The 11,908-nt window shown below is 42.3% G+C and overlaps 1 protein-coding gene across 1 annotated transcript; it reads left to right on the top strand.

Moving 5' to 3' along the window:
- The first annotated feature begins 2,309 nt into the window (after positions 1–2,309).
- On the top strand, positions 2,310–11,637 carry LOC137756911 (A-kinase anchor protein 17B-like). The gene is made up of 4 exons (XM_068533473.1): positions 2,310–3,062; positions 4,516–4,646; positions 6,044–6,308; positions 9,498–11,637. Exons 1-4 carry the CDS (start codon positions 2,313–2,315, stop codon positions 11,130–11,132), a joined length of 2,781 nt encoding a protein of 926 aa, XP_068389574.1. The 5' UTR covers positions 2,310–2,312; the 3' UTR covers positions 11,133–11,637.
- The last annotated feature ends 271 nt before the right edge of the window (positions 11,638–11,908 follow it).

Raw genomic sequence — 11,908 nt, 5'->3', positions numbered from 1 at the left:
AAAAATAAACAAGTGGGACCTAATGAAACTTCAAAGCTTTTGCACAGCAAAGGAAACCATAAACAAGACGAAAAGACAACCCTCAGAATGGGAGAAAATATTTGCAAATGAATCAACGGACAAAGGATTAATCTCCAAAATATATAAACAGCTCATTCAGCTCAATATCAAAGAAACAAACACCCCAATCCAAAAATGGGCAGAAGACCTAAATAGACATTTCTCCAAAGAAGACATACAGACGGCCACGAAGCACATGAAAAGATGCTCAACATCACTAATTATTAGAGAAATGCAAATCAAAACTACAATGAGGTATCACCTCACTCCTGTTAGAATGGGCATCATCAGAAAATCTACAAACAACAAATGCTGGAGAGGGTGTGGAGAAAAGGGAACCCTCTTGCACTGTTGGTGGGAATGTAAATTGATACAGCCACTATGGAGAACAATATGGAGGTTCCTTAAAAAACTAAAAATAGATTTACCATATGACCCAGCAATCCCACTACTGGGCATATACCCAGAGAAAACCGTAATTCAAAAAGACACATGCACCCGAATGTTCATTGCAGCACTATTTACAATAGCCAGGTCATGGAAGCAACCTAAATGCCCATCAGCAGACGAATGGATAAAGAAGTTGTGGTACATATATACAATGGAATATTACTCAGCCATAAAAAGGAACGAAATTGAGTCATTTGTTGAGACGTGGATGGATCTAGAGACTGTCATACAGAGTGAAGTAAGCCAGAAAGAGAAAAACAAATATCGTATATTAATGCATGTATGTGGAACCTAGAAAAATGGTACAGATGAGCCAGTTTGCAGGGCAGAAGTTGAGACACAGATGTAGAGAATGGACATATGGACACCAAGGGGGGAAAACTGCGGTGAGGTGGGGATGGTGGTGTGCTGAATTGGGCGATTGGGATTGACATGTATACACTGATGTGTATAAAATTGATGCCTAATAAGAACCTGCAGTATAAAAAAACAAACAAAACAACTAATACTAAACTTTCATTGGGTTATTTGTATGGAAATATGTTAATATAAATGTTTCAGACATTACATGAAATTTCTAAAAATCTTATATTTGTATTTGTATGGAAATATGTATGGAAATATGTTAATATAAATGTTTCAGACATTACATGAAATTTCTAAAAATCTTATATGTTCTGGTATAATGTTATAAGTAATAATCCTAGTTATTACTTTAAAATGTATATCTCAGAAATAACTAATTTTCTTGTCAACTGCATTATTATGAACTTTCATCAAATCTTTAAAAAAAAAATAAATAAATAAAGTCAAGAGCTGTGAAGGTACCTTGCAAAGAGAGAAAAAAAAAAAAAAAAGAAAAGAAAAGAAAAGAAAGTTGGGAAGTGCTATTTGAAGTCAGCAAATAGGAGCAGAAATCCCTAATTCCCAGTATCAGTGATATTACTCACCTTGGGACAGCTTAAGAGAGCTTGTTCATATGAAATGCCGGCAAGCACTCATGTTTGGAGGTTTTTCCAGTCCCAAAGTAGAGGGCAGATTCTCTTTGTCACTCACTAGGAGAGGCTGTCTCCTCTTCCCTTGATCTTAGAGTTCAATTTAGTGAAAGTCGACAGACTGGAGGAATGAGAGTAGATATGTCCGTGTGAGACTTGGAAAGCAACCTGGACGAAGGATGCTAGAGCAGGTGCCTGGGTTAGAACTGTCCGCTGGGTGCGTGTTCATGAATGTGCTGCATGTATTTTACCCCGGCCCTGTTTCTGTGCCATCCCCAGCAGGTTTTTCTGGGACTTTACATTTGAGCTCAATTGTACAATAGACTGGAGATTTGGAATCTTGGAGTGTCAATATATGGGCAAGTCATTTAATTTTCCTGAATCCATCTGAATTTCCCCATCTCTAAAACAGGCATGAAAATACCTACTCACAGGTTGCTTCAGGAACCAAATGAGACAAAGTAGTATAAATAATAGCCATAGCTTATGTTGACTGAGAACTTCCTGTGTGCCGGGCACTATTCTAAGGATTTCACCTGTACTCACTCATTTACTCCTTCCTGAAATCCTATTATTTCTATTTTACAGTTAGGGGAACTGAGACACAGTCTTTGGAAACTCTTTGAAACCTCTAAAACACATTAAACAAATGTAAGCTATTGTCTTAATTCTCCCGATAGTATACGTTCCCCTATCAATTTGACCTGAGTCCAGCAAATGGCAGCATTCAAAATCCAAATCTGCGTTTTGCTCCATTTGTATCAAAATGTTCCCTTTCGCCCTCTAAGGTTTCCCGCGGATGCCACGATGGTCACGGTGGTGTATGATAATTCAGAGGCAACGGAGCTCTGTGCGGCTCACCACCTCTACCTCAAGCCCATAGCAAAGTTGATGATCAGTGTATTGCTCCCTGAGAGCACGGAACCCATGAGGCCCTTCTCTAACTGGGAAGTTCTTGACCAGCTGAAGAGCATGATTTGTCCTGACCAGTTCACCACGGTGCGGCTCTCCAAGAGCACCAAGGACTTCATCCGATTTGAGGGGGAGGCTGAAACTCTAAGTTTGGTTCAGATCCTGAAGGCCAAGTTACACGGGAAGATCATCAAGCTAAGCGGTTTGAAAACAGACTTAAGAGTAGTGGCCACAGATGCCCAGGGGGAGTGGGAACACTTCCCCAAAGAAAAGGGGGTGCCGTTGGGTGATGGGTCTGAAGAGCAGGACCACGATAAGAGCCCAGATTCCATATACTTCGAAGGCCTGCCCTGCAAGTGGTTTGCACCTAAAGGTTCCAGCGGGGAGAAGCCGTGTGAAGAGATCCTTCGGGTGGTCTTTGAAAGTTTTGGGAAGATCAAGAATGTGGATATTCCGATGCTCGACCCCTACCGAGAAGTCATGACTGGTGGGAGCTTTGGGGGGTTCAGCTTCGGCTTGCAGACGTTCGAGGCCTTTATACAGTACCAGGAGTCAACTGACTTTGTAAAGGCCATGGAGTCCCTCCGCGGGATGAAGCTGATGCTTAAAGGAGATGATGGGAAAGCTCTGGCATGTAACATTAAGGTAAGGAGCAGCCAGGGTTTTTTAAACAAAATTTCCCACTGTTCAGGTGGTCCTGAGTGAAAGCTAGGAGGAGGCATCTGCAACAAATTTCCTTAGACCCCAGTAGGCTCTGATCAATAGCTAATGTAAAGATTTGTGTTGTTGTTAACCAATGGATGATTAGGGGAAAAAATATCATCCTGATTTGAACATTCTTCTATCAGCCATGCTGCCAGCTGTGGATTGAAAACGATGGTTGTTATAGTCTGGGGCTCTGCCCCAGCTTCTTGGGGGCATCAAAGGATTCTTCATGGTCCTTATGGAAGTATCTCATATACTTATTCCATTTGACAAGTTGCTGGGAGAGAGGGCAACATGCAGCTTGAAACCACGAGGAGAGCAGTTTACTCCCTCTTTGCTACTGGGGTCACAATTTATTATACTTTCATGTTGTCTGTCAGGTAAATTGCTAAAACAGAATCCCAACAAACCTGAATCCTTTCCTTTCAAAATCAGCCTGTCTATCCAGGCATGTCACTTCATCACTGTCTGAATGCCTGGTCACCTCCTTCTTGAAGCCTTAATCCAGCAGAAGATAAGATGCAGCTAAACCCTCCTTTTTCTCTAAATCAGTCTTTAGTGTGAATTTGGACTTTCAGCTTTGGTAGCTTCGTGTGTGTGTGTGTGTGTGTGTGTGTGTGTTATGTGGGTTAAAATATATATTTGAAAATTATGAGCTATTCAGTCCGACAAAAGATATAGCAAATACTATAATGACCGCCCACGTACCACTGCCCAGCTTAAAAAATAAAGCATTACCAGTGATATGAGAACGTGCTCCCCTCTGTGTACCATCCTCAGTCGCAGGCCCCTCCCTCCCCTCAAAGGTAACCATGATGGTGAATTTGGTGTTTTTCACTCATGCATATTTAAATAGCTACTTCTGCCTCCTTTTATTTTTTAGGCAAATTTATTTGTAGCACCTCAATCTGACTTCCACTTTATTTAGAGATTTGCAAAGTTGTTTAATAATCACTGTAGTCAGATCTTGTATCTCATTTGGTCAGTTTTCTTACATCTTTGCTCTCCCACCCTCCTCCCACCCATTTTTGGACTCTTTTTGTCTCTGGTGATTAAAAAAATACGTTAACTCAGTTAATCACTGTAACAACCCAGAGGCAATATACTCACATCCCTTAGAACTTGCATCCATCATGGCACTGTGATGCCGCCCATGGCTGTCAAGTGAGCTCCTCAAGGGTTCTGCCAAAGAAAATTCTAGAGCCCCACAAGGACTGTTTGGTAGGTAACTGAGAAGCAGTGGAACAGTCTGGGTGCTGGGATGAAGAGAAGGCATTTTTAATTCATTTGGTTTGGCATTGCCACGTACGAATTAGTTTTATCTCTCTGGCCTTCGACACACCCAGCCAGCGGGCAAACTTTTCTAATGCAACTTTGAATTGTTTGGGGGCAGGTTATGTTTGATACAACCAAACACTTCAGTGAAGGAGCTATAAGGAGGAGAAATCAAGAAAGGCTGAAATTACAAGAGCTGGAGGAAGAAAGGAAAAAAGAAAAGAAGAGAGAAGAGGAAGAGGCTGAAAGGTGAGGAGACCAACTTCAACGAAGAGGGTTTGTTTAAACTTTTGATTTATGGATTTATTCCTTCAGGTGAATGGCCGTGGGGAGCAGAAATTGGTGCAGTCTTTCCACTGTGCTGTTACAAAACCAAAAGAGAAAGCAGTTGAAAGCAAGAGACTTAAAAAGTATGCTTGTCAGGAAGAACAAGTAATGAAGGATAGTGGGACAGCCAGATTAAGATGTCTGGGAGGAAATGGTCATTAAAAAAAAAAAAAAAAGACCAGGAACTTTTAGAGTGAAAATTCTAGCCTACCAACTTAAAAGTTTCACCAGTTTACCTAAATTTACCAAATTTTACCTTGCCTATCAATTGAAATTTTGGGGAAAAATTCTTTTTAGGTCTGGAAAAGATTTTCTTCCATAAAATGATCAATAATCAATCTAACCCATAGGCCAGAAGGCATGGATTTGTTGAGACTATTTTTCTCGTTGGCCTAAGTTCTTTCTGTGAATTTGAGGAGCCTCTGTATTTACTTCTTTGAGTTTATCATTGTTTCCCAGTTTAGGAGCTTGAGACTAGAAAGGGCTATTGGATCGCCAAAGGTTTGCTAAGAAGGGACAAATGGTCCAGAACCACAGGGCTCCCAAAACCAGTTTTACCTCCCGGTTCCTCCCCTTGCATGTTTATTCTTCCAGTCTTTTATGCAAATTATAACCATTCAAAAGAGGAGTTTAAGAGCACCCTTCCATCTGCCTCTCACTTTTTTTTGGCTGGCGGAGTGCCAGGAGTTACTTGAGGTCACGTCTGTGAAACTTGACCAGAAGCTGAGCCCAGTCAAGGTAACGATTCCCCCCAAATTTCCAGATTGACCATGCAGTTTAGCTAATCCTCCAGTTTTTGGCTAAGCCCTCCCTCAGGCCATTGTCCTTTTCTTCCCCCTTTTCCATGTTTCCATGAGGGCTTACCCAAAACAGCTGAAATTTCCAGAAAATGGCGGAAAAATAAGGCCGTATTCTTCTAAGCCAGTCTGTTTTTATGGTGGTGTACTCTGTTAAGTAGTATGCACCAAAGACCAGTTCTCACCTTTATTTTCTGAGTGCCTTGACTTACTGTCATTTGTCCCTGTGCCACCAACTCACGGAAGGTTTTGATCTCAAGAGAAAAGGAATCTTTGCTGTGAAAGCTGGATCCAGTGGCCCCTGCTGATGGTTTGAGAAGGTGGAGGCTAGAGGCCCCTCCTTTGAATTCAGTAGCCTTCTTTTTTATTTTTTAATACTCTCTGCATGAGGTCTCCTGTACATGTTTCTAACTCATCAACTTAGTTATGCGTTGTCGGCCCGGCAGGGGGATGGGAGTGGGAAGGGGAGCAAATGACTGATAAATACCTTCTGAAGGGTTGACTCTGTTAATCATTATCCAGAAAGAGAAAAGAGGAGGAGAGGAAAGCCCAGGAAAAGAGGAGAAAGGCCAGAGTCAGGAGGCGCGCCCTGAAGGAAAGGGGCAGACACCGGCAAAGGAGACAGAAGGACAGTGCCAAAGCGGAGGCCCGTCAGGGGCCCAACTCTTCGGAGGACTGGGAGGAGAGGAAGGGCCTGCTGGCCCGGAGGGAGCAGGAGGCCCTCCGCCTGCTGAGGGTGCTCCTGAGGAAAATCGAAGTAAGGCTCTTGTCCCATTGTTCTTTGTTCGTGGCTTTGGGTAGGTACTGACCTTTCTGGGACATGACCTTTAGTTTTAAGCAAAGGCCTATCCTTTAAACAGCACACGTGGAAGACTCACTATGTTCATTGGGGTTTATTTTCAATAGGCTGATCTCTAATAACCCCAATTGTGCATTTACCAAAGGGATAGCCAGATTTTCTGAAGGCGTTGGGTCTCACCCCCCCTTCCCCGCACCCCCCCCAACCATCTGGCACACACGCACTTTGTGTTTCTAAACTTTAGGATGGTTTCACCCGGGGTGACATAGCTTGTGCATCTACTTTTCTAAGTTCCTAATTGAGGTAACAAAAAATGCATGGGGGAAGAAATGGATGGTGCGGGTGCTGGGTTTGTAGTCCTCCATTCATTTTCATTGGCCATTCATCTGTGACAGGTTTGGATGGGAAGGGAGAACCTGGAACAGAGACCTTTGTGGAGCAAGCTCCTGTTAGTCTAGTCCTTTTTTAAAAAATTTATTTATTTATTTTTGGCTGTGTTGGGTCTTCGTTGTTGCGCGCGGGCTTTCTCTAGTTGTGGCGAGCGGGGGCGACTCTGTGTTGTGGTGCGCGGGCTTCTCATCGCGGTGGCTTCTCTTGTTGTGGAGCATGGGCTCCATGCGTGCGAGCTTCAGTAGTTGTGGCACGCAGCCTCAGTAGTTGTGGCTCGTGGGCTCTAGAGTGCAGGCTCAGTAGTTGTGGCGCGTAGGCTCAGTAGTTGTGGCACGTGGGCTTAGTTGCTCCGCGGCATGTGGGATCTTCCCGGACCAGGACTCGAACCCGTGTTCCCTGCATTGGCAGGTGTATTCTTAACCACTACACCACCAGGGAAGTCCCTTAGTCTAGTCTTAAACTATTTGCTAAGGAATGTCTCACATCACAGGCCAATTGTTTTGTTTGGAGAGTTTCAGTTTCGGAAGTTTTTTGTTCTCCCACTTACTGGCCTCCTAAACATAACCAGACTCAGCAGATGTCCCAGAGTAAAGGCCAGAAAGGCCTCCCAAAGTGTGAATTTAAAAAGCCATATTCAGTGTTCTTAAATATGAAAAGTGAATGGCATTCGTTTTATTTTTTTTTAATTTATTTATTTTATTTATTTATTTTTGGCTGCGTTGGGTCTTCGTTGCTGCACACTGGCTTTCTCTAGTTGCGGTGAGCAGGGGCTACTCTTTGTTGTGGTGCACAGGCTTCTCACTGCAGTGGCTTCTCTTGTTGCGGAGCACGGGCTCTAGGCGTGCGGGCTTCAGTAGTCGTGGCACGCAGGCTCAGTAGTTGTGGCCCGCGGGCTCTAGAGTGCAGGCTCAGTAGTTGTGGCACACGGGCTTAGTTGCTCCGCGGCATGTGGGATCTCCCTGGACCGGGGATCAAACCTGTGTCCCCTGCATTGGCAGGCGGATTCTTAACCACTGCGCCACCAGGGAAGTCCCATGGCATTCATTTTATTTTATTTTATTTTTCACACACACACACACACACACACACACTGTATTTTATTTTTACAAGAGATAAATAGACCGACACCAAGCATTGTACATGGATGACCACAACAAAAGCAACAACCGTGGCATTCATTTTAGATAGAGTTAATTTTATGTGTATTTGCCATCTCAGCTTTTTGTTCTCATTGGTGTGGCCAATCAAACTGCATGAAATCAGGATCGGAAAAACCTCACATTTACCTTTACAATAAGGTGAGCTGGATCTTTTTTAGTTTACCTTAATGACTGCCAAGGGTGACTCCTTTTGAAGAATTTCTCTCTTTAAATATGTGTGGTGCCTAATTCTTGGCCTCCTCGATACCTTACACTGATTATGCAGTCCACAGGTTCTAATCCCAAGTCCTGGGTAAGCTCTGTGCCCTGATTTGTGCCAGGTGTCAGTGGGAGCTCAGTACAAACTCTCCCAGCGAGGTAGGGCCCATGCGCAGGACCTTTCACCTGCCCTGCAGTCGTGCAGAGCAGAGAGCACCACAGAGAGAACCATTGTCACAACCATATTTTCTACTTGCTGTCTTGTTTCCAGCTGAGGTGGGTGAGGTGGGCAGCTCAGAGACACGCTCACCTGCAATCCATAGGAAGAGGCTGGAATAAAACCCTTTGTTTATCTTTTACAAAGGCAGCTGACCCTTTTAGACACACATTTCACCCATCAGTCTTTTCTTGTTCTAGGATTGTAGCCCCAGGGAGGGCTATAGAGCATTTCTTATTCCTCTTCGTGTCCCCAGCCCTTAGCACAATACCTGGAACAGTAAGTAGACTCATCCATTTGTGAACAAAGGAAAAAGGGTCATGTGCTTTTTAAAACAATTTTTAAAAATTGAAGTATAGCTGATTTACAATGTTGTGGTAATCTCTGCTGTGCAGCAAAGGGACTCAGTTATATACATACAGACATTCTTTTTTAAAAATATTCTTTTCCATTATGGTTTATCACATGATATTGAATCTAGTTCCCTGTGCTATACAGTGGGACCTTGTTGTTTATCCATCCTATATATAATATTTCATATCTGCTAAGCCCACATTCCCAGTCCTTCCCTCCTCCACCCCCCGCCCCCTTGGCAACCACAAGTCTGTTCTCTACGTCTGTGAGTCTCTTTCTGTTTTGTAGATGGTTTGTTTGAGCTGTATTTTAGATTCCACATATGAGTGATATATGGTGTTTGTCTTTCTCTTTCTGACTGACTTCACTTGGTAAGAAAATCTCTAGTTGCATCCATGTTGCTGCAAATGGCATTATTTTGTTCTTTTTTGTGGCTGAGTGGTATTCCATTGTATATATATACCACATCTTCTTTATCCATTCATCTGTCGATGGACATTTAGGTTGTTTCCATGATTTGGCTTTGTAAATAGTGCTGCTATGAACATAGGGGTGCAGGTATCTTTTTGAATTATAGTTTTGTCCGGGTATACGAAGGGTCATGTGCTTTTGAAGGTATGTGAACCGGGGTGCCTTCTAACATAAGGACGGGCACAGACCTAGTAAAAGCAGCTCCTGTTAGACCGAGACATTTAATTTAGTACCTCCTGTTTCTTCAGTGTGATATTGTTCATAATTTCAATCTATCCTAGGTGTAGTTAGAAACCTCTTCAGAACAATGCTAGAAAGCCCAATTTTCTTTGAAACTTTTAGTCTGTTTAGTTTTTCATGTGAGATTTTTAACCTTTTTCTTTGAAGGGGTCTGGACGATTTAACCCACGGGAGGTAGATGTTGCAGGCTCCAAAGCTAATCTTGCTCCGGGGACCACACTGGGAGCTCTGAAGAAAGAAGAGTTAAACACTCAGTATCTTCAAAATCAGGAGGAAATGCCAAGATATCAGGTTTCCAAGTCAGATAAGAAGAGGAAAAAAAAAAAGAAGAAGAAAAGAGCTAGGGCTCACTTACGTAAATCTTCCCGCCACCTTGGGGGGAAAAAATTAAGATATTCAGCTAGAAAAGAGAGAAGTGGAAAATTATTAACCAGTGAATACAATCACAGTTTGCTCCCTGATCGGAATTCTTTGCAAATTGCAATGATTCAAGGTCAATCTCTTGAGAAAGAAGACTACCATGGTTCTAATAAATCCTATTCTTCCAGATTAGTTGAGAGAGACCATGGCAGGAAACAGAAGATCTATGAAACAGATGAATTTATTTACTATCTTTTAAACTACTATCAAAGCCCAAAATATGCCCGTATCTGCCTAGAACCAAGTCACATAACAAGCACATGTCAGTGGAAGAGGGTCGTCCATGCGAAAGGAAGTGGATTTCAAATCAATTTGAGAAAACGTAAGTGTCATTTAACCAGTTTGAGCCAAATGCAAAACCTAGATAGGAGAGGACAGGTGCAAGAAGACGATTCCTGTACAAAGATTTGTACTCAGGATCCTGAGCATAAACCAGAAAAGAGAGGAAAAGTGGATTATGCCAAAGAATGTAGAATGTTTAAGGGGTTTAAACATCATTGCAAGGACACAGAATGTGAAGCTGGTGATTGGCCATCCCCAACTTTTGGAAAGAGCCATCTGTTGGCACAGACTCATGCTTACCAGGTCCAAGATTCCATATCCACAAGTCAAAGCCAAGTTTCCTCACCCAACAGGTCAGCAGACTTTAATTTGGAGCTGACAGATTTCTTAGAGGAAATTAGCAGTGATTCTGAATGTTTCAGTGAAATCCTTAGCATAAACAAAGAGGAGAAAGAGAAATCTGTGGCCACACATGATAGCTCCCCAGAAAAGGGATCTCTTGACGCTGATGAAATCATCACTTGCGATCCAGAAATTAGGTCAAGTCAGCAAACCTTGTATTCAGAGTGGAAACATGAGGAGGAAAAATACCCTAAATACGAGCTTAGGAAACCAGGCAAGAGGTCCAATTATGAACTGAGGTGTTCATGGCTTGAGGGTGAAAACAATTCTATTAGAGATGAGAAGAGCAACAGCAAAAAGAGGGAAATATTGGCTCCCAAATACGTATTTGATAAAAGCTACCACCACAAATCCAGTGCCAGTGATCAATTAGACACTGTCACAAGAAAGAGGAGGCGGTTTAGTGATAGTACATTTGACCAGAAAGTGAACTATAGGCCCTTTCATGTGCCGAGAACATCGTCAAAAAGTGCTGATGCTTCCTATTTGGGGGATTTTCCCAAAAGAAGAGAGGTTCCATGGAAGTCAGAACATAACCAGGATGCAAGGAGGTTTAAAAGATATGAGAATTCTGAAGATTTCATGCTGAATTCTGATAATTACTATATCAGACGTAGCAGTCAGGAGCACATTGACGACGGAAGCTATTTAGGAAACAACTACACTAGTTCTTTATAGTTTCAAATGTTTTGAAGGTCTCTTAGACCAGAAAACTCTTACTCACAATAAAAATGTGCAAGAAGAAAATTTCAGACCAAATGTAGCTATGTGGTTAGCAACTACAGAGCAAGAGAGCAACACTTAGGAGCAGGAGCGAGGTCAAATGCAAAACCTTGTTTCTCTTGCCAAAGTATAAAGCATAGATCTAAATGTGTGTGTGTGTTGCAGGTGTGTTGGCAAACTTTGGAAACACAAAACATCCAGATTCTGAAGGTTGGTAAAACAATGTGCTTGCAAAACTTCCTTATCCAAGGACAGACATTTCTACATTTCGATTGCAACTTTAATTTGGTGCCATCAAAGGAGCAAATTAACGTCAAGAGGAGTTAAGATAGCCCTCTATGGCTCTTCAGCTGTCATAATGTTATATTTAGCATCATTTATCTTCAAAGGGAATGGCAGTGAATGAATAATGATCTTTTTACTTGTTCTTTAATTTGGTCAGCACACCATGTGCAGCAACAAACTTTCCTGACTTTTATCTAGAAGTACCTATAGATAAAAGAGGAGAGATGCCACCTAGAACATATAATAGACTTCTTCATGACATTAGACAGTTCCATGAGCACCCACTAGAAAGAAATTAATCTTATTAATATGTTCATAGGACTCAAAGAGTTGTCCTTTTAGAAACAAAGCCTTGGAAGAAGAATCTAAAAGGGGCTCAGATTGTCCTTTGAGGTTTACACAGACCATTAGCAGAGTTGTTTTTTTGGAAGAACCCCATGTCATTC

This window comes from Eschrichtius robustus, chromosome X (genome assembly GCF_028021215.1).
Source record: "Eschrichtius robustus isolate mEscRob2 chromosome X, mEscRob2.pri, whole genome shotgun sequence".
NCBI classification, from domain to species: Eukaryota; Metazoa; Chordata; class Mammalia; order Artiodactyla; family Eschrichtiidae; genus Eschrichtius; species Eschrichtius robustus.
This window is presented reverse-complemented; position numbering and strand designations above follow the sequence as displayed.